Source organism: Lepisosteus oculatus, chromosome 2 (genome assembly GCF_040954835.1).
Source record: "Lepisosteus oculatus isolate fLepOcu1 chromosome 2, fLepOcu1.hap2, whole genome shotgun sequence".
In the NCBI taxonomy this organism is placed as follows: domain Eukaryota; kingdom Metazoa; phylum Chordata; class Actinopteri; order Semionotiformes; family Lepisosteidae; genus Lepisosteus; species Lepisosteus oculatus.
This window is the reverse complement of record NC_090697.1, coordinates 61,078,842-61,102,529: the sequence shown is the minus strand read 5'-3', so window position 1 is coordinate 61,102,529 and position 23,688 is coordinate 61,078,842. Positions and strand designations below refer to the sequence as shown.

The following is a 23,688-nucleotide window of genomic DNA, read 5'->3' as shown; positions in this document are numbered from 1 at the left end:
GGCGCCCGCCAGAGCCCCCGTTGCGTTACAGTATATACAATAGTAAGATTATGCTATTTTAGTGGACCCCGTACAACAATTCAGTTTGAATTCACAGTAAGAGTAGAATGCAAATCTAAATTACTTCAATGACTTTTAAATATCCCCTCACTCCCTTGTCCTCCTGTCTATTCTGTGATTATATGATACTTTTTTATAATGCACTTTGTTTTGTTAATGTGCAGTTTTTCTGAAGGAATTTAGCTTTAAGGATCATTGGAACTCCTTTTAGCAGAGTAAAAAATCGTGGGTAAAAATACATAGTTTACTTGTCATGTTGCCAAGAAGGTCAATCCTTGACTCACATTTACAACCTAAACCAAAGATACTAAATACCGTATACTGTGTGATTATATACTGCCCAAAGCTAATAAATGCTGTATATTGAGATAGATAAGGAGGAATAAGGCATTTCTTTATGTAAAATGATGAACATCTGAAGAAGACATTTTATTTTTCAACTTCTAAGCTACGCTGCTAGTGAGGCAATTCATTAATCCCTAAAACGGTTTAATGCATTAGCTGCAGTAAGACAGATGTCATAAGGTGTGACATTCAAAAGTAGTTGTGAGAAAGGTTTATGGACCTGCTGTGCTAAAAGTGAAGCACAACTCTGTGCAAGTCTAGTGAACAAATTTCTCTACAGCTCAATCCATTCCATCGATCTATTGTTAACAAATGTGGCTGAGCACCATAAAATTCTGAGCAGCATCCATGGTCACAAAGAATCATTACCAATTTGAGTTGTTACACTTTGTTTATTGGTTTTTCAGGGAAAAGAAAGAATATTACAATTAAATTTCACTTAAAAAGGGCTGCCAGGCAGAATACAATTTTGCAGTTGAGCCACAGAGAGAAAACCATTTTTTTTCAAGCTGGAGAAAGTGAGTGAAACCAGTTGTTTCCCATGGAGCAAAATCAGATGTCTTGCTAGTATAGTGGAGAAGGCCAGGGTGCCTAACTGAATATTAGATAAATTGTGATTAAGAGGAACACCAAAGATACCTATAAGAGGAGAGGGCTTGAGGGGCACATCTAAAATTGTTAAAGAAAATTAAATATAGAATTCCAAAATTATTCTGATTCTAGTGCTGATCAAGACCAGTACATGTGGAAAAGAGAAGCAGTTTAGAAACAGCTTTAAAAAATGAGTCCTGTTTTAAAATGGCATGGAATTATGGGGCTGGCTGACAGCCCTACAATGAAATTGAAAATAATTTGTAGATATCTGTGCTTTTGTTGTGCTCAAATTTACATGATGCACTTGTTTATAAGGGTTGTGTAAAACATTTAATCAATTAAAAAGTTGTCTCTTCAAGATTAAGAGTTAGGATATGTTTACTTCAGACAATAAGCCTGTTGTCTGAATTTTAGAGTAAAATGAAATTGCTGTGGGTTAAAACAATAATAACTGAAATGAATAATACTAAAGAAGTTCTATGGGTTAATGGGCAGAAAAGCAATTTAGTTTGCAGTAAAGGAAGGGAATTCTTATATATGACCTCAAAACCTCCCAGTCCTCAAAACAATTTAAATATTTAAAATCAGTTTCATGTAATAGATGTGAAGAGTGAAATATTGCAGAGAAAGGTGCTGCAATGTCGATAGATTAATACATATGTTTTGATTTTTTTTTTAATCCTTGGGCATCTCAGGTTAAGGAAAATTTTAAATATTTGAATTCAGCCATTGGGAAAACCCCAATGTTTTCCAGGAGTTGACATTGGAGGAATTTATGCAAGAAAGGTCTGTCCTGCCAACAGACAAGGTGTACATACAGAAGGGTAAACACCAGTACACAAAGAACTTCATTATGACGTTTATTTGTCATTTCTGTCCAAATAAAAAGCATCGAAATAAGAAGTATGACAGGATTGTGCAACTTTAAGACCCTGATTGCATAGGAAGTGTCTGCATAAATTCCCCTGACATAGAACTTTGTTTCTGTGGGATTTTCTTTTCTCCTCTGTGCAGTGACTGTGCTTGTCCAATGGCTTGCATTAGAGTAGCACTATCAGTATGGTGCAAGTAGAGAGGAAGAGGAAGTGGTGTGTTACAAGCTGAGTGGAATAAAACGAAACCCACATTGTGTGCTGTTTTCTTTTAAGACTTGTTCAAACCATGGACTGAAGATGGGTCTCCCGTTGAGTCCTCCCCTCTTCACAATGGCGAATAACACTGGCTCCAGCATTAATAACACGGATTGTTTCAGCCCAGCAGAGGAGAGCACTGTACTGCGGGGGGTGCAGTTCGGAGGCATCCCTGTTGTACTTCTGATAGATTTTATCTTTTTTGGGGTAAGTTCCTTAGCTTCCTTTTGTTTTGAATGCTGGGTCCACTGTCCCACAGCAGCCCCATCTGAGCAAGGCATAGCTGTTTTTTAAACGTTTAAAAAAATATTGTGGGGGATATCTTATCCTTATTTTTTCTATCATATCTGCTTTTAATTAATTTAATCATTTTACTTTTAATTTGCAGATAAGACCTTTTGGATTTTATCGCAGAAGTAAATCTTATAAAGCAAGCTAGAATATTAGTTGAATTGCATTTAAGAACACTTGTTGAGGCTTTACTTGCACTGTGTGGCTGTGACTGTGAGGTGTGCTAATCTCACCGAGTTGAAAGGAGTGACAGAATAATAAGTAAATGAAGAACTTACATTGTGACTTAGTACCACATGTTTCATGTGTTTTGCTATGTAGGACAAAGGCAGAATTAGAGAAAGGAGCAAGTAAATGCATTAGCTATCAAAAAGTAAAAAAGACATACGTTACGTGTTAGCATATAATGCTAATATTAGTAATATTAACTGATTTATAAATCTAGCACATGAAACCAAGTAGTTTCATGTGAAAAGAAGCCTAAGAAATATCTACAGCAGCTGGTAAAGAAGTAACCCAAAATACATATTTTCTGTGTTTGGTTTTGCTTGTTTCTTATCTTATGTGTTGTTAGTGGTTCCCTTGCAGACTTCTCAATTCTAAAACTGCCAAAACAAATTTGATAGTTTATCTTGCTTGTATAGACACAGGAGCACAGTCCTTTCGAATTATCTTATAAGGTACTCTGTAATTAATTTTGTTTCTCTGCCATCATTACTTGTACTGTAGTTAATGTTTTTTGTGTATTTGCAGACATACATTTTCTAGAACAGGTAGCATTTGCACTGTATTGAAGTATATTATATAGAATAGAAATTGAAAATTAAGCAGGGACAAATAGGATACTGTATATACAGTGAATGAGTGACCTTTTGCCCTTTCTGTTGAGGGAAGTGGAACCAAAGAGAGAGAGAGTCTTGAGCATGAAAATCAGATCTTGAGGTGGGAAGACTGACTTGGCCTGTTTCTCTATTTATAACAAATAAGAGAATTTTAATAGATGAAATGATACAAATAAGCATTTTGGGCTATTAGTGTAATTTTCCTATAAACATCACAATATTAAGCCCAGATTTGAATGATTTCAGTGGCTTTCCCTCTGTAGTTTGTCCCAGAAGTGCATTCTATGCAGTTTTATTTTACTGCGTGTACAAAGGATATTTTCCTTTGGAATTTTGAAGACCTCAATCATATTACTTCTCCTAAAATGTATTTCACTGAGACTGATAAGATTAATATTCTTCTGTATGTCCAGATTATTATTTTAAATATAGTGCTTAAGATCCTGAAGTCAAAACAGTAACATTAAGTAAACACCAACATAGAGAATCTTGAAAATGTGAAGGGTTGATAGTGCATATTTGGACTATGTCCTTGCACATTTATTTGCATTTTTTATATTTCCTGCTTCTAGTAATACTGCTTTAAGTCTCCTTTTCGTAAAGTACCGTTATTCTTAAAACTGATCAGTGACATGAGAGAAAGGCCTATTTAGCTTGTTTGGTTGTTAGTAGCTATTTGATCTAAGAATCTCATCCACCACTTTCTTGAAAGAAGCCAGCTCTCAGAATAGCTCTCAGACCTGCACAACCCCTGGTATAAGACATTCCTCTGAGTCCTAGAAAATATGTGATTGCTCTTCTTTGGACTTATTTCAGATCACCAATTTGCAATGTGGCTATTAAAATTCATAGTATTCACTGTACTCTAAATTAGGTTTTATTAGGTTAAGTTGTCCATTATACAATTTTAGCATAAGGTTTACACCTTTAACTGTATATCCTACCTGGTTTGTACTTGAAAAATAAATACCTTTAATAAAGAGCATTTTTTAGCCTTATACCAGGCTGAGTGTCTGCCTTTTTATATTTATAGTTTGATGTCTGGGTATACAATGAATAAAAATACAATGTATTCAGCACAATATGTAGAATTAAATTACATAATTGCATGAATATAATCTTGAACAGGGTTCTGTGGTATATTTTAATTCTTAATAAAATCAATTTGCAGTACAAACAGTAGTTCTGTGAATTCCACAAGTACTGCCATTTGAGGGAAAACTTGAATTCTCTTAATGTAGCTTATAGAGGCCCACCCAACAGCATCATGCAGAGATAAGATTTTTATCTATATATAAATATATCTATATTTATCTTTTTAAAGTAATCATTAGTATCAGAAGAAGGAAACTCACAAACATAGTTAATTTCTTGTAGTGGTGTTTGCTGAATGTTGAAATGACCACTGAATATTTTGTTCAAAACATGTGGTGGCATGGTAGACAGACAGATCTGTGTTATGTTTGAGGCTCCAGCACCTAATGTGGTGACCATATAGTTGGTGTGTACCAACAAAAAGCCAAAAAGAACTGTAGTATTGTGTAGTGAATTAGTTGTGTTGTAGTAGTTGATTGTGAACATTAGAGGTTATGGTTTTCCTTAAAAGCCATTTACTTCTGGAAACCATTTATGCAGAACTCATACTTAAGGTTTATCTATTGTGTTTTGGTCAGTTGAAGGTATTGCAATGACAGCCTTGTAAGGCACATAGCTAAACACAAAACCTTATTGTTGAAACATATCTCACTGTTACTGATAAGGCTGTAAAGATAATCTGTTTATATAGGATTTTTCCTCTTTTGGAATTTCAAAACACTTGTAGGTTGTAGGGTACTCGGTTAACCCTCAGTTGAGTGCAGGCCTTTTGCACAAGTTTACAAAAGCCTGTTGAAAAGTTTAGGAAGGGTAACAGACTGGCACCAACTACTCTACTGAATATCCTTAAAGATCCTTTTGAATTTCAGTTTAGAATCTCACCTGTCAGACCTACTATTTTGTTTCCCATTGCCATATTGAGGCACTGCCTTGGAATTTCTGGTCTGGAGAGAGAACTCTAGGCACACCAAGACTGCTTGCTGCTTTGACCACATTCCTTTGATGATTTTTGTGTGAACACTGATCAACTCAACCTTTTATTGGCTTTTTGAATCTGGTGTGATCAGTATTCAAAGTGGTAGATACATGGGCAGGTTATATAAAAACTTGCTAACTTATCAGTCCAGCTTTACTAAAATTGTGACCAGCATTTCAAAGATAAGTAACCCAGCTATAATTTGCTGGTGTGTAAAGGTTAGAGGATAATTTACAGCTAATACTGGGTGGAAATTACTGTATGTGCTAGAGACAAGCAATTAACAAAGATCCAAATCTTGTCTGCTTGCTTGTTACAGGTAACCTGCAATTATTAACAATAAGAAGTATCATTTAACTAGACTATACAATGTAACATGTAGTATACAACTTAAAGAAACCATTTGTGAAATAAGTTAAGTAAAGCTTGCAAAATCTTGGAAGTTTCACAGACTGCTATATTAGGAGGAAGTATCCGGGATGGCCACTGCTTGTGTTAGTATTGTAGTCCTTTTTCCTTTTTAAAACTAACTTGTCAGAAAGTTAATGTAGGTTTAGCATTAAAACACAAATTAACGTTGGATGTGAACGGACCATTAGCTCTTTTTATTTGAGAAATTCTTATTACGTCAATATCTTATTCTTATCCATCAATATTGAATTACAATATACAGTAGCCTCGTGTCTGCCAAGAATGTTCTCTTAACTTTTATTTCAATCAGTCTGATGCATGCTTTTTATTGTTATCCTATTGTAAAGTTCATTTATAACCCAGTTTTTAGTGTCATGACAGAAGGCACCATTGTTTGTTAGTAATATCCTGCCAAACTTTGAAATTTGTCTGTTGTTCAGTTCTGATAAGAAGTCCAACGAATTAAAAGATTATTGAAAATTAAATAATCTAAATTAAAAGATTTATTTGTATTCTTCACTGAAGAGATGGCATTCTTTTTTAACATAGGTTTTACCTTTCATGCTACTGTATAATGTGGTCAGATTTGACATGGGAGTTATTTAGTTACTATTTGGCAACTAAATGCTGTTTGGTTTTATGTTGCCATGGTACTGCACCACAGACCTCAGATTCATGAGATCATCCTTGAGTAGGAGACTTAGAGAGAGTTTCCTAATATTTTGGTGGAGATTATCAATTGTTTCAGTGGGTGTGTGTTATCCTCCCAAACCACTTATCTGATTCCAAAACACATTGGGTAGGACTTTCTCATATTTAAATAGCTATCATTTGAGTTATTGGAGTTAATGATAATATATTAGGATTTATGACAATACTCTGAATTTCCCAATGGTGATGTGTACAGGTGTGTTTTGCTTTTGTGCTCAGCCTCAACCAATATAACCACCTTATAACCAAGGTGACGTCTAGAAGCTTCTTTTAACTTTTTAAGGCTTTGTGAAACTACCAGATGAAAAAATAAAGATAGAAGACAAAATTTACATTTTATTATATATATATGAATATTTTCTAAATATTTACAGGCTGTGAATAGATTACAACACTGTGTACAGTATTTAGAAATATGTCCTTATTTGTTTGCAGTTATGATAATGACATAGTATTCTTTTTTTATACATTTTTACCATTGTCATTTTTTCATTTGTAAATGCTGCATTTTCCTTGCTAAATCAACTTTGGATATAGTTTTGTTTGGTATGGATACATTTGTGGACTACTATGTATTGATGTACAATTAAAATGCAACTGTCTCATGTTTCATACTAATAATTCATTGGGCACAGACTGTATGTATTAAATTATTTGCATTTTTAATAATCACCAAATAGGTTTGGGTATTATTTAAGTGGTATTGTTCCTTGGAATGAGCAAATACTGAATAAGACAAAATAAGATTTCATACAATCAATTGTGTGTTGGTTGAAATAATGGTTTGTTTGAGTCTGAGTCTGTATATTAGGATGGAAACACTGCAGTGCACAGGAATACACAGTTTATGGAAGGCCACTGACTATTCAGTGAGCCCTGGCAGTGTGTCTCTACCTTAGTCTTGTATTTTCAGTAGTTTCAATGAGATAATTGACTTTGACAGTTTAAGGGAAGACCACGTTCCTAATGTCTTTAAGGTGGAGATGCGGTTGAGCTGTTTAAGTTTTAAATACTGATCCAAGCATGCACTTTGCTTGAACAAAGAAATACCTTTTTTTCTAGATCCTATTGGCCATCTTTTCTATCATTAGAAAGATATTGTGGGACTATGGGAGACTGGCCCTGGTGTCTGATGCCGACAGGTAAGTACCGTATAATTGGGTATCATCAAAAGAACAACGGTCAAAACTGCAACTTAAAATTAATAAATAAATAAATGGATGTGTTTTGGTCCCTGTGCTACCTTTCATGGGACTTTTCTATGAAATAGTGTTGCTATATCCATATTCATCCTATTGGAATTCTGAAGTGTTTGGGGGGAAAAAAAACTTAACATTAACAATGTGGTAGAACATTAACAATGATTTTTTAACAAACATTTTTTTACTCAAAACTGTCATTTATAACCATACAAATATTTTCATCTTACTACAGATAAGTATGTCTGGTGCTAAAAAAAAGCTGAAAATAATGGATTAAAACTGAATCTGATAGGTGTGGGTTAAGGATTTTGAAACTCCGAAGCATTTGAACTAAATTGGAAATGAAGAAAATCCAAAGATAGTTTTTAAAAGAGATTCAAAAATGCTAGTCACAAAGAGATCTGAAGGGAAAAACAAAATGTCAAAGGACCAGGTAATTGAGTGCTTCTAACTTAATGCCAGGATTATAAGAAACAAATTGAAAGAAGCAGAAGTTACAGCACTAGCATGTGATCTGATGTAATTTAATTCATAAAAGCTTGACTAGTAGAGAGCAATGTTACACAATACAACATTAATAGTTCAAGTACTGTAGGAAGCTGCGTCAGCATGTGTAGGCCACAAAGGAACAAGTAAACGTTTATTCCATGCTGAAAAGAGAAGAAAAGAGACACAACGTTTTGGCTCTGGAGCCTTCTTCGGGTGTGTCAGAAGGCTCCACAGCCGAAATGTTGTTTCTTTTCCTCTTTTTTTCAGCATGAAATCAACTTTTACAACATCAATAGAGCATTTTGGACAGACAGAGAAGGAATTGGTGTTAAAGCACTTGACACCTAAAAGAACATTCGCGTTCAGGAATCAAATCTGGTCTCTGAATCTGCATGCAGACAATGTTAAAAATGAGTAGGATGTTCAATTAAAATGTTATACTAAGTAAGCAAGATCATAAGGGAAGTGACTATGAAAGGAAGCACCTTTGTTGTGATAACATCGTCATACAGTGATAAAAACCTGTTAAATGCATGCATTGTTCTAGCAAAAATGTGTAACAGTGGAGTGTTTGTTTTATTGGAGTCTGAAATAAACTTAAAAAACCATGCTGTTGAAAGTGAGTTTGGCTTCCATCAAGAAGCAAATGAAGAAATCTAGGATTACTTTGCTTCTAGAAATCAAGCAAGCTAAACAGGCCAAATTCTTTTGTTTGTAATCCTTTGTATCTTCTTATGTTTAAATTGTTACAGGCATGTTAACCTCATAGTCTGTAATAATGACAGGTATTGTAAGCATTGTATTTAAAGAAATCAACAGCTTAAGTGCAGCTGTAGTGTTGTCATTCCTGCTGTGAAGTTATTTCCTCTAATCTTCCTGAAATGTGTGTTCTCAGTTTCACAGGAACTTCTCACAGGAAATATGGAAGACTTTCCTCCACCATTTCAACTTCTGAGGAACTTGAACATGAGAGGGTAGAGGCAAAAGACAATTATTTTCATCTGGGGGCTCCTCTGTTTTTCAGCCAATAAATCAGTTAAAATCTGTTGTGCCATGAGCACATTGGATGCTGTCTCCCCACTTTCAAAATGCAAAAAATGACCTCAGCTAAATATGATAATAAAATACTGTGGTTAATTGGAAGTTTCCAAACAGTCTAAACAGTGTCTCATAGATTAATAATGTAAACAGGAATATATATTTTTCTCGTCTTTGTCAGTAATTTAACGACTATGCGGCTCCTATATCCGTTGTGGCATTTGTGACAAAAAGCTGAATTTGTGCAGTAATGTGCTTTGGCGTGGTGTCCTTACTGCCCCAGTGGCACATGAAGCAGACAGTATGACTGAATGGAACTAGTCACAGCAGAGTGCATGTACTGACTTCTTAGCTGTGTTAACAGCAATTACCTAAGAATCCATGAGAGCTTCACCTGAGTCTGACAGAGGCAAATTGAGAAATGGGGGCAACATTTATTTTCCAACATTTATTTTTAGTTTCCAAACCCCTTTCATATGTAGTGGGGTAAAGTGTATTAACTTGCCATATACAAATATTTAAATTGTAGGATTTTGCTGGTATAGTTTGTGTCTCTTACCCATGTATAAAAGAACAAAAGCAAATTTGTATAATGCTATATTTTACATGCTGAAGTTTTCTTAAAAATGTGTTTTCCTCTACCTGCCCCACCTATCTCAGCATTCACCCATAGTGCCTTCCAACCTCAGGTTGGTGTCTGTAGTCCAGAGTGCTGTATTTTACCTGGGCTTTGTTTAAGTGGTTGTACTGGTTTAATGGGCTATGTTTAAGTGGTGATCCACAAGTGACCAAAAACCACAGTGGTTTGATGGGGTCAGGAATCTGGAATCTGGATTGTTGTGCGTCAGTGAGCTCTGTGTCTGACCTGTTGCTTGTGTGTTTTCAGTATTATATGTTAAAGCCGAATCAAGTATCACTTTGATCATTTGATTTTGACACTGATATGTGCATGTATTCCTCATCTTTTCCAAGTTGGATAGAGTTCCTGTGTTGATTTGAGATTTATTATTAACAATTATTGACCCTAAAAATGGGACGATCTTCTCATACAATGAGAAGTTTTTAGAAATTCAAAAGTTTGACGAGAAGAATACATTTTCTTTATCAATTAATGTTTAATAATAATAATAATAATAATAATAATAATAATAATAATAATAATAATAATAATAATGTGTTCTCTCTCTGATTCTCCATTTGTAATTAGCCTGTAATTAGTATCTGTTTTTCAAGCAAATGGGAACCTTTTTGAGTTCATCCCCACTAAAAAGTCTTGAAGTGCTAATTAACATCTCATGTTTCTTCTCAGGGATTCTGCTCATGGTTTACTTTTGCTATACGAATGGAGTAAGTAACTTTTCATGTAAGGATTTAAACAAAACTCATTAGCCTATGTTTTGTAAACATTTTCTAGACTCACATATTACATTTCTCTTTTTTATTGAGCATTTATATGAGCATAATATCATATATATTATGGGGCGGAGCAGTGGCACTGCTGCTAAGGATCTGCACCTGTGGCTGGAAGGTTGCCATTTCAAATCCTAGGAATCCTACTCTGTTGGGCCCCTGAGCAAGGCCATTAACCCCAACTGCTCCAGGGGTGCTGTACAATGGCTGACCCTGCGCTCTAACCCCAAGTTTCTCTCCCTGTCTGTGTGTCTGTGTCTCATGGAGAGCAAGCTGGGGTATGTGAAAAGACAAATTCCTAATGCAAGAAATTGTACAGTATATGGCTAATAAAGTGATCTTCTCTTATCTAATATCTGACTACAGTCAGATGAAAGACAGGACAAAATACATGTTAATGCCAGTTGATACTGTATTGATACTGTATTACAACTACTGCTAACAGTAATTATGGTATTAATATGTTTTTCAAATAGACCAGTACAAATTGGCGGATAAGAGCTTGTAGATGTAGATGTAGAAGTAAAATGCTTTTTTTCTTGCAGTGAAGAAAAGATCCAGGAAAAATGTGGCAAGGATGCCATCTACTACCTCTCCTTCCAGCGCCATCTCATTGGGCTCTTGGCAGTTTTCAGTGTTTCTTCTGTGGCCATTATTCTGCCTGTCAACCTCTCAGGAAATCTGATAGGTAACACTCAACACACATGTTTTACCTAGAAACAAGTAATGAAAGTATTTTGGAAAAATACAGGAGAACCTTTTTTCAGCAATATTTGTTAATGTATTGAGTTAAAATTTGGTCAGATTTTATCCCGATTCTTTTTTTTAATATTATATGAAAAATGTATGACCCTTATTTACACTTATCTACTGCTTGAATCAAACTAAGGACAAGTCTTTGGCACTTATAATGAGTAAGGATAATTTATGTGTGGTTTAGGCTCAAATGTGGTTCCGTATACAGTATGAAATTGTTGTGGATTTGACCTGTCAGTAGTCTTGGTTATGTGTTATTTAATTCTGTTGCAGGTACCGACCCCTACAGTTTTGGAAGAACAACTATAGTAAACATACAGAAGGAGTAAGTTTTCTAAAATAAAAAAGTTAAATAATTTTGCTTCACTCCAACTATCAGTTAGTATTATGAATATAATTATATAATTATTGTTTGAAGTTTAGATGCCCATTTGTTATTGTTTCTACAAAAACATCACTTTTCTACTTGAACTTTATTCCAACACTTCAAAAGTTTCTTAATATAGTTCAGGTAGAATGTTTTTCTTGGATCTGAAAGCAAGAATCACTGACAAATCATAGTCCTTATTAACCAATACCCTTGAAGTCAGAGTAATCCTACTCCGTTGGGTCCCTGAGCAAGGTCCTTAACCCCCAGCTGCTCCAGGGGTGCCATATAAATGGCTGACCCTGCGGTCTGACCCCAAGCTTCTCTTTCCCCATCTGTGTGCCTGTGTGTCTCATGGAGAGCAAGCTGGGGTATGCGAAAAGACATATACCTAATGCAAGAAATTGTATATGGCAAATAAATATCTTGAGGGATTTGTTACAAAGCAGATGGACTATATAGAGAAGCCACCCAATTCAATCTGTGATACCTGATTTTGTTTAGAAATTATCCTGAATTTTTGGAATGCCCTCTTATAGCCACAGAGATTTGCAACAAGACAAAGCTTTTGCCTATCCAGATGTACAAAATACTGGGCAAGTTTCTAAGTACAATTCTTCTATTTTCTGTTTAATTATTCTTCTATAAAAAATGATATTCTTCTTAGTTATGTTCCCAAGAACCTTGACGAAAGGCAAAACAACAAATGGAAAGGATGGTTTTGTAATGGACTTTTATGAAATGTACACAGCACGTCCACCATTATTTTTGCTTTCCCCTCAACTTATCACTCTTTTCATTTAAAGCACGTTTGCCACTCATGAAGTGTAGATATCACAGAAATATTTTATGATATCAAGCAAAAGAGTTTAGATGATATGCACACTTAACAAAGCACAAAACACATGAAACTAAGCTGAGGCTGTAACTTAATGATGCTTTTTTCTAACTGCTTTGACTTATTAACAATACAACATTTTGAAGAAGAAATTAAAAAAAAAAATAATGTACTAAATTTGCCTAAGAATAACATAGTAGTGGTCAATACAAAACAATAAGGAATGCTGTTCATGTGGTGATTCTTACTATGCCACATGAAGTAAGCTGCAAAACAAAAGTGCAAAGAAATGGAACTCTATCAATAAGTAAGCAAAACAAGATAGACAAATACTGAAATGGCTCCCTAATAAATGAAACCAATAACAGAGTTCCCCTGTATATCTAGCCCTTCATTGCTGCAGTGTTAGTTTTCAATTTTCTTGGTATGTGTGAAGGAATACCGTTTGATTCAAAACAAGCTTTCAAAAAATGGTAGATGTCACGGAAATTTGTGACGGATGCTTCTGAGCTTAAAATAGCAGGTAATGATCTTTCAGCTGGCTGTCAGAATTCTCACAGTCCTGTCATCTAATTTTAAGCCATTTTATTTTTAGGGCAGGAATTCCATCAACCTCATTTTATCAGCCTCACAGTAATGGATGTGTATTTCAACATTAAGACTTTGAACTGACATTACAATTGTGGAGTAAATGCTATATCTGTGTCCATTACTTATCTTTCTGTTTCATTAAATGTAACTGCTATCTACTAAGGAAGACATATTTTAAAGTTGCTTTTTTTTTCAGGAGCCATCTTCTGTGGCTTCACACTGTGTTTGCCGTCCTATACCTTGTGCTTACAGTAATTGTAATGAGACATCACACATCTCAGATGAAATATTTGGACAAGGATACTGTGAGTATTCATAAATGTGCTGGATTGTGTAAATCCTAGGGATGCATGTGGTGTGTTATCATTATGACCTGATTTGTGGGAATCGCAAACAAAAAAGAAAAATAACCTATTGTACAATTGAATGCGAGTTACACCTTTGATTTCATGTAATGACAATTATGTCTTACCCAATATTGACTGCTGTGTAGAAGCAATAATCTCTTGTCAAACACAAAATAGTATTTTGGGTTAGGCGTTGGTTTAAGATCTCATTTAATCTAGGCTCTTGAAGGACAGCTTAGCTTTGGGCCTTTTCAGTGTTTACTGTATACAGATATGTTGAGCAAGAACTGAAGAAATTATGAGGTTTTCATGGGTGTTTTGACCGAGCCTCTACAATACATTACGTAACAGAGGATGAGTATTTCAGTATTCTCCATTGTAATGGAGAATACATTATACGTCATGCAACTAAATTTATTGTTTTCATTAGTGATATTCCATTGGAGACCTGCCTCTAGAGGAGGGTAATACAATTAGTGGTAGGACAGAGTACATTGATTATGACTGCCTTTTTTTGCAAATTAAATGTATTGAAAGTGAATGTACTTCATATTGTTATTCAGTTATGATTTAGAAACTTTCTTGTTTATATATCCTTTTTGTTTAAAGTGAAGAAAGTAAAGGTTTGAGTCAAATATGACCCCCATGATTCCTCGTTTGACTGTTTAATACTAGGAAACTAAAGTTGACAGTTGATAGCAGAATTGTGGAGTTGATAAGCATAGAGTATAGCAAGAATGAACATAGCTTTGATCTTGTCAGAGTTCAGATGTATAAAACACTGTTGCATACATCACTGTTGCATATGAGACAGCGCTTGATTAACATCAGGTTTCTTGTGAACAAAAATTTGGATATCAGCAGCATAGAAATGAAACCAGTCATAATTATGATTAATCATACCCAACAATAACAAGTTAATTATCTTATCACTCAATGATTGCTATGCAGATAGAGTTTCTACTAGGGGGATAATAACTGCACATTTCAGGCCTATGGGATCCACTCCAGACCTTATGATTCATTGATGATCTGTGTGCCAGTGTGATAGAGAACAGAGAATTGCCAACTTCATTCCAAACAGCAAGACAGAGGGAGTGAGATCCAAGGAACACCTGACGGGTTTAAGTGAAGTGTTTTTCAGATAGGAGCGGAAGAAAGACTCTGAAAAGTGAGATGGATTAATTTTGAAAATACATCAATTGTTCTTGAAAGTGTAAACATGAAATGAAGTATGAATTGTGATCTTCTGAGTTTTAGATAAAATCACGTAGTAAGCTGATTGACTTTTAAGAGAAGGTTGAACTGGCTTACCAAAGGTGATAACTAGGACTAATTCATTCTTTGATTTGAGTGGGGAATATTCTCACGCTAAGTGAAGTCAAAACCATTCATGAAAGCACATAATACTGTTCTTTATCAGCAAAACTAAGATGAGACATTTTTTGTTAAAATCTCCTATGATTAAAATCCTTGTAAAAACAGGCACAGGAAATTACAAAATAAAATAATAACTTCTTCTGTTGTGGCCTGTTAACAAGCTTCACTAGAAGTTATAGAGACAAACGTAACCAAGTTTATAGTTAAAATGAATTAAAAACTGGTATGGGACAGCTTCAAGCAGTCCAGAGTTCTAAGAAGGAACAGTTTTGCTCGTGATTGTTTTGCACATTGACCAGACTGGAATGTCTCGTGAGCTCAAATGTAAGTGCTGTGAGTAACTAGAGGGTTTGTTAAACTTGGGCATGTCTAAGAAGTACCTAAATTATATCATATATGTACAGTATAATATACTGTATGTTTTATAATAATTTAGTAGACAAACTTTTATATATAAAATGTTATTCACTTATAACCTAATTGTATTTCATTTGCAATGGCATAACAATGCTTATTCTTCTACATCAATTGATGCTGGAAAATACCGTGTATTGTTATGATCATTTAATTCAGTAATATTGCATGAACCTTACATATGTATTGTATTGGGCTTGTAGAGCAACCTCTTACTTTTTACTTTTTTAGTTCCCTTAAAACAGATTTAGACTAATAAAGAGCTACTGAATATATTTTCAGAGAAGTGATTACTGACTGTTTATGAAGCTAATTTAATAATTTATTAAGCTACTTGGTGTTTATATGCTCTCCTTGTGTTTGCATGGGTTTCTTCCCACGTTCCAAACATACCAGTGGGTTAATTGGCTTCTGGAAAAACCTGGCCCTGGTGTGTGTGCGTTTCTGTCTTTGTGTGCCCTGCGAGGGACTGGAATCCCATCCAGGGTGTATCCTGCCTTGCGCCTGTTGTGTGCAGGGCTGGGCTTTTGGATTTCCCTACACCCCTGTACTGGATAATGCAGTTCAGAAAATTAAAAGATGGATAGCGTCTGTCTCATTATACTTAAACCAGTCTGGAAATATCTCACAAATCAGTCATCCAAACATAATTTGTATTAAAGGATTAAAAGATGTGAGTAGTTTAAAAAAAACAGGACAAGATGGGATATAGCCATTCAAAATTATTTGCCTTACAGCTGTTACTTATAGTGTAATAGAATATTTATTCATTTGTGAATGAATGTTTGCAACTTTTCTTCATTTTTTATGTCTTCCTCACTAGGTGAAACCTACTTTGTTTATATGTTCCATGCCAAGAGATGCAAGTGAAGATGCTCTTAGAACACATTTTAAGTAAGTGCTTGATTGCTTTCTTATTCAGTTAGAGAATCTGTAATGATAAAGAGTAATGAAAACAGAGGTAGCCATTGGGATCCCAGAACCATTAGGGGTCTGGGATCATGCTGTATATTTTGAAACTGTACAGATGAAGTCCACAATAAAGGTTTATAATTTTATGAGAACAGACAATGAAGCAATTAAATGAAGCAATTATTTTAAGAGAATCAGAACAGAACCGATGTGTGTGGAATCAGAGAGTAGTCGACATTTTAAGACTAATCTGCTGGAAGTACAGAACTGTTTCTTAGTCCAGGTAAATCAAGCTCAAGAAAGCAGTGACCCACATGGTTTTTAAACAATCCATTATATACGAATGCAAGCACTTTATGAAATGAATTAAAAACAACTTTCAATTAAAGAAAAGAATAAAATTGAAAATGTATACCAGTATCTGAAACATGTTACTGGGATATCTATAACTGTTACTACCAGTTTTAAATACTTTCTAATTATATGAAATAATGTTTATTATTTATTATTAGTTGAAGAGAATGTTAGAATAACCATGAGAAAGAATGAAAACAACATTCTAATGCTGTTTTTTTTCACTAGTAGACAGACAATAAAGGATAAAGTGAAATTATCTCGGAGATGGTAGCCAGAAAATAGACCAAAGACCAGAATATGAAGTGGAAATTGTATTAAAGTAAAAATATTTAACTTTAGGTGTTCAATAAGAAAGAAATTCACAGTGATCTTAAGGTTTATCCCAATCGTTAGTTTCATGATGCAACCTAAATAAACGTTTAACAATTAGAAACACTTGGGAGATATTACTTTAATGCAGTAATTTGTCAAAGAACTTAAATTCTGCGAGGGCTTAAGTATATTATTTTTTTCAAAAGAATCTCTAAATTAATTTGATAAAATCACATTTTAAATACATCTCAGTTAAATAGTTTGTGCCTGTGTATAAAATTTGCTACATTGTGCTGTCATGAAATGTCTGTAAGCTTTCAAGGTAAAGCATACTTTTTTGATGGTTGATGAATAAAAAACAGAGAACATTCTTCCTTTATATCCAATACCTAGTTTGTTGTAAAGTTACTAAACTATAGTGCTGCTTGAAAGTTCTTTAAATGTTACATTTTCACTATTAATCCTTGTTCAATTAAATCTAGTCCCTACATTTCTAAAAAAAGAGACAATCCAAAAATTGTTTAGAGGAATTGATGCATGCAATAGAAAAATAATTGGGTAAATAAAAATTACTACATGTGCAAAAGTAAGTAAACCACAAGGTTCATTATCTTAGTCTACGAGGTATGTAGACTAAGATAAGTGATAAGCCAGCAGCCATATCACCCTGCAATTCACAACTGGCAATCCACTGAAGCTGAGCAGGTGCTAGTGGGGCCAGTAGGGGGAGCTCACTCTGCAGTCTAATGTCCAAGTATAGTGACAGGGACACTATACTGTAAAAAGGCGCTGCCCTTCGGATGAGACAAAAAAATGAGGTCCTGATTCTCTGTGGTCATTAAGTATTATATAAGTAATAATGTACATTAAGTACAACTAGGTACTAAAATAATTGGGTACCAAATATATAAAGGTAGGAAACCTAGTCAGTTTGGTCTTACCCATACAGGTTAGTGTAATACACCATTTCACAATCTAAAGAGACCTCAGATGACCTCCGGAAGAATGATATAAGAACTCATCAGCCTGGGGGGGGGCTGATAGCAAAATGCTTTGAAATTCAACTGTAAGTCAAATAGTCTACGAATGGAGAAAAGTTAAGATCATGGTGATCTACCTAGATGTGGACGTCCTTTAAAATTATCCTACAGAGTGACATACAGGATGTCCAAAAGAACCCCAGGACCACAGCCACGTATCTCCAGGCCTCTCTTGCTGCAGCAGATGTCCATACCTCAACAAAATGACACAAGTTGAATAGCAATGCCGTTCAAGGTAGGGCAGCCAGAAGAAAACCTTTGCTCTAAAAAACATTGCTGCTTGTTATTAGCTTGGAAAAGACTATCTGGATGGCTGTTTTGTAGATGTTTAAAAGAATGTTCTCTGGATGGATGAGTTTAAAATTGATTTTTTTGGCAACAGCTAAAAACACCACATTTGGCAAAAAGCCTAACACTGACTACCACCAAAATAACCTTATCCCCAGTTAAGCTTGGTGTTGGCCATCGTTTGGGGCTTTGCTTTTCTGCTCATGGACTTGGATGACTCACCATCTTTGAAGGAAAATATTTTGGATGAAAACATCAGGCCCTCTGTAAATTGAAGTTGGGCTGAAATTGACAATCTCCTGACATGAACCTAAACATTCCAGCAGATCTACCAAAGCATGGATTAAGAGGTAGAAGTTTTGTGTTTTAGAATAGCTGAGTCAAAGGCCAAATCTCACCTTCATGGAAATGTTGTGTCAGAACCTGAAGTGAGCTGTTCATGCAAGATTGCCAACAATCTGGACTAGTTGAAGGAAGAATATACAAAAATTCCTCAAAGCAGGTGTGAGAGACTGATTAGTAACTATATGAAATGTTTGCTCATTAGGTTTATTTACTTTAGCTCACAGTGATTATTGAGAATCTGTTAAATGAACATGTTTTATGCATTAAATCATAAACCAATATATATTTTTGAATATATATCTGTTATTCAGGTTATCTTTATTAAATATTGGAGTTCAGATAAAATATTCTTTAAGATTAGTTGTCTAAGACATGAAAGATGAAGGGTTCACATACTTTCAAGCAGCACTGTAGATTCTTGTATAATTAGTAAACTTGGGAGGTTTGCACAAGAATAGGAGTTTTAACAAAGACTGTAGAATCTGTGATACGGAATTAAAAAGACTAAAAGACTTGCACAATTCAAGCCAAAGCAAACACATAGTCAATGACATGTAGTAAAGACAAGTTCAGAGTGTTACATGCAAGTTGCAGATATAATCAGAAAATATAAGATAGGAAATGCTACATTTAAAGAAGCTGCCTGTGAAAAAAATTGGTGCACCATTTTTATTTGCTAGGAAACGTGGGAAAGCAATAAGAAAGGAAAATGCAATAAACCTCTATATAATTAAACCAGTATAGAATTTAAGTCAAGAGACGTTGTTGTTATGATTGTATAATACTTATGTATTAGAAGGCCTCATTTAGAATGTTGTTCACAGTTGGACAATGTGTTAGATTAAAGATATAGATGTTGTGGAATCAGTTCAAAGAAGGGCAGCAAGATTCCCAGAATTAAAGGGATGTCTTCAATAAAGTACTACAAGGATGCCTGTTTCAAGCATTCAGATTCCTTAAAGCAGCTTTTCATAATCAGTTAAAGCACAGTGAAAGTGGAAACTACAGAGTAGTGCATTTAAGACTGAAAATGAGACTTTTTTATACCAAGGGTCATAGCAGACTGGAACATGCTACCCATCCATATTATATAAGTTGATAACCTCTTGTTTTTTTTTAATGACTTTGGTCAGTTACTAATGACATTTAATGTGCTGAAAGCCTTCTTTATCTTTTTTTTCTTAACACGTTCTTTGGTTAAAATCCCAAACTGGGAATTCTTTATTTTGTTGGAGGTTATTTTTGTTTCTAGGATTAAGCAATAGATGTTTTAGCTGTTTTGACTACAAATAGTGTGTATTTTTAGTGACTGAATTTCTCACATCTACTAACTTGTCCTTTTCTATGATGTTGCCATAGTGACGCATACCCAGGGTGTCGTGTCTCAGAAATCAGTTTGTGCTATGATGTTGCAAAACTAATCTTCTTGGACAAAGAAAGGTGAGGTTGCCGATATGGTAAAGATTGTATGAATGATATTTTAAGTTGTGCAATGCAAGTTACATTTGCTCTTAAGGATTTGATTGTTGACACTAAATCCTCCTTTGTGTAGAAGAGCATTTTCCATATTCCTCTTCTGTTTTCAACTCATAAGCCTGCATTATGCAAGTTGTTGTTTTTAAATTTCTGAAATGCAGTACTTTTTGTCCCTAATTATGCGGAGCTAACATAATAATGATACAAAATAATGCAAATAACTAACTTGAGAATATAGGTGCTAAACTTTTTGAACTTTTGATATGCATGAGTGAAGTACATGTTCTCATTTTTTACTCATCTGTGGTAACAGGTTGATACTAATGTTTTTTGGACACCTACCTGTAAATGACTTTTCCACTCTAAAACAATTTATTAATTTATTTAAAAAATAAATTACAAGCTATCTCATTGTAATTAACTTTAGGATTTAGATATTGGTCAAAATCAATCAAAGAGGTTCCTCATGCATCCATTTGAATCTATCTTAGTGAGATCAGGTGATTAAAAAGCATCACACACTGGCATGTAGAAAACTAGTCAACTGAATTGCTGAAAATAGAACATTAACCTATTCTTGCAACTTAGTTGCCTATATTTTAACAACATATGTTGCCTACCATCCATCCATTTTCTGACTCCTTCTTCCAGTTCAGGAAGGAGCTGGAGCCTATTCCGGCAAGTATTGTGTGCAAGGCATGGTACATCCTAGAATTGACACAGTCTGTTGCAGAGCAAACACAGGCCCAAATGAATGATATGCACACACTCGCACCTAGGGGCAATTTTCCCAGAATTCAATTAACCTACTAGTATGTTGTTTTTGGACTGTGGGAGGAAATTGGAGCACCTGGAGGACACCCACGCAAGTCCGGGGGGAACATACGAACCTCACACAGACAACACCCCAGGTCAGAAATTGAACCCAGGCTGCTGGTGTTGTAAGGCAGCAATGCTCACCACTACTCCACCATCAATGATACCAATTGATACCAATCAGCTTTTGCCAATTTCAGCTTCCTAGGAAAAGATTACTTTTACTTTGACACAAAGTAGCTGATTATTTTATTTTCTGCTCGAAGGAAACGTGCTGAGAAGAACCTGATGTATTATAGAAAACTTCTGGAGCGCCACGGTGAGCATGCCTTGATTAACCCACGACCCTGTGGGCATCTCTGCTGCTGCCACACCAGTTGTTGTGAGGAGGTAAGTCACTCGAGTTTCACAGAGTAAAAACCCAGCAGGACCATGACATGGAAAGATACCATGCATCTTGCTACTTTTATTTCCTAATAACAGTTCCCTTTCCTTTTTTTTTCCCAACCCATGATGTTATAATACCATGTACCTCTTTCAACCTACATAGCTAATTTTCCCAGATATATTTTTCCAGATTAGGTTATTTTGTCTTGGGGAAAACCAAACTTAAATTGAACTTTTATTCAGCTTCAAAACAGTTTATTCCAGGAGTTGTGTTTTAAGTTAATATCACAATGGCTGAGGATAGTTACTCATTTCTGTCTTACTGAGAGATAACAGTCACTACAATGACCAAATGCACAATAAAATTGATGTTTGTTTTTCGTTTTCCCATTAGGTGGATGCCATTGATTATTATAGCAGTACTGAAAACAGGCTGAAGGAAGAGTATTCAAAGCAGCAGGAAATTGTGTACTCCAAACCTCTGGGGATGGCGTTTGTGACCTTTAAGAATGAAGCAATGGCAACCCTGTGAGTGTGCTCTGGAAAATGCGTTTTTTCTGTACCCTTATGAAAGTTTAATATGTTAAATTTAAATTTGGAAAAAATCAGATTTTTGTAAGTTTTACTGTACGATTTTAGAAGTTTCCTACAAATTTTAATTTAATTTTTTTGTGGTGCACAGTGAAAGCGTATTGAAACCAATGCACAACTGCAGCAAAACCAAAGTAAAATCCCAGTAAATGTATGGAAAATCTGTTAAAAAGAGGATTCATCTGTGCCAAAAAAGTACTCTTTATTCTAAAGAGTCTCCCCGTGAGATGGTTGCTGGTGCTGCACTAGTATAACAGGAACTTTGGTAGAATGGAACCAGTTTTATTAGTATGATCATAGTTGTGTTTTGCTAAATGCCAAGTCAAGTAAGATACATGCACAGTTAAATTGCTTTGTTGTTGAAAAAGAGGCTACAAACAGACGTTTGTACAACCTGATGCAATGAGCACTCATTTGTTTTGATTTGTGTATTACTGTATAGTGTGTAATACTCCAGTCAGGACTCTGTATTTAATATTTGTTAACTGTGTTTTGAGACTTTCACTTTCACTTAAAACTGCAGCTTTAAACATATATAATATTAATGGAGTGAGGATAACTCTTGGAGTGGTTTTGATCCACTATTAGGTGATGTATTTGCCAAGCAACAGCAGGATGACACTGTGGGCTTAATTTCATACCACCCCAATTAATTAAAATAATAGATCCTAAGAAACCTTGCGTCTCTTGTCTTGTTCAGCATGGAATAAACTTTTACTTGTTCCTTTGCATGCTGTTGCAGCTACCTACTTGAACAAAATAAAAATGTCACCTGCATACAAGGTTCATATTGTTTACTTTAGTGCTAATTGTGTTAATTTAGAAGTGGTCTGAGAATAGAGTGATCATTTTGCATTTACCCACAGTATCCTTAAAGACTTCAATGCAATCAAGTGCAGCGGGTGTAAATGTCGGCCAGATCCTCAGTCATCATCGTGCAGTCCCCTCCTTCAGGTGCAGCGCTGGACTGTCAACTATGCATCGGATCCAAAGAACATTTACTGGTAAGACAGTTGCTTTTTTGTCATAAGCTCTGTGAAGAAGCCTGAACTTGTCAGCAGTAGTAGTATGTATAAACAAGAACCTTTTGTTGGATTTATGGATATGCCAGATTTCACAGATTTTTTTTGTTTTTACACTAGGGTTTGCATCATGCAATCAACATATTATGGTAGTTTTATAAATATAAATCATTTTTTGTAGTTTTAATGCAACAGAGGATACATACTTTAAATGTAATGTATAGTTACTGAGAAAATAACAGGCTGCACTACAATTATAAGAGGGAAGAGTGCATTGTTTTTCAAATGCCAGTGGACAGGGAACAAGAAACAGATACTGTACATTTTAAGTGTTTAGGGGGATTCTTGCATTCAGTCATAATCCCACAAAATGTAGTTTTGAACCGTAGGCTCCTCAGCCAAGCACAGACACTTGTCAGATTGAATGTCTGAACCTGCAGTTCCTTTGTATTTCAATTTGCTAAATAGTCTTTTGTTTTGACAGGGAAAATTTGTCAGTCCAAGGGGTGCGCTGGTGGTCCAGATGTCTCCTTGTCAACATGTTCCTCTTTTTATTGCTGTTCTTCCTCACAACTCCCTCAATTATCATCAGCACCATAGACAAATTCAATGTCACAAAGCCCATCTACTACTTGAATGTAAGTTTTTTGTTAGCAAATATTCCCATAGCTGCAAAGGAACAAGTAAAGGGATATTCCATGCTGAAGAGAGAAGAAAAGAAACACAAAGTTTCAGCTGTGGAGCCTTTTTCGGGTGTCCACAGCCAAAACATTTTTTCTTTTCTTCTCTTTTCAGCATGGAATAAACCTTTTTCTTGTTCCTTTGCAGCCTATGCATGCTGACGCAGCGACCTAC

The 23,688-nt window shown here is 35.1% G+C and overlaps 1 protein-coding gene across 1 annotated transcript in view; it reads left to right on the top strand.

Annotated features, from left to right (window-relative positions):
* tmem63a (transmembrane protein 63A) overlaps positions 1 to 23,688 on the top strand; it is a 39,415-nt gene that overhangs the window by 1,522 nt on the left and 14,205 nt on the right. The window contains exons 2-14 of the mRNA XM_006625783.3: positions 2,148 to 2,336; positions 7,518 to 7,597; positions 9,042 to 9,120; positions 10,494 to 10,531; positions 11,140 to 11,282; positions 11,624 to 11,675; positions 13,343 to 13,451; positions 16,111 to 16,181; positions 19,901 to 19,981; positions 21,100 to 21,223; positions 21,615 to 21,748; positions 22,678 to 22,815; positions 23,318 to 23,471. Of these exons, the coding sequence (XP_006625846.3) occupies positions 2,172 to 2,336; positions 7,518 to 7,597; positions 9,042 to 9,120; positions 10,494 to 10,531; positions 11,140 to 11,282; positions 11,624 to 11,675; positions 13,343 to 13,451; positions 16,111 to 16,181; positions 19,901 to 19,981; positions 21,100 to 21,223; positions 21,615 to 21,748; positions 22,678 to 22,815; positions 23,318 to 23,471 (1,368 nt within the window). The 5' untranslated portion in view covers positions 2,148 to 2,171. The remainder of the gene's footprint in view (positions 1 to 2,147; positions 2,337 to 7,517; positions 7,598 to 9,041; positions 9,121 to 10,493; positions 10,532 to 11,139; positions 11,283 to 11,623; positions 11,676 to 13,342; positions 13,452 to 16,110; positions 16,182 to 19,900; positions 19,982 to 21,099; positions 21,224 to 21,614; positions 21,749 to 22,677; positions 22,816 to 23,317; positions 23,472 to 23,688) is intronic.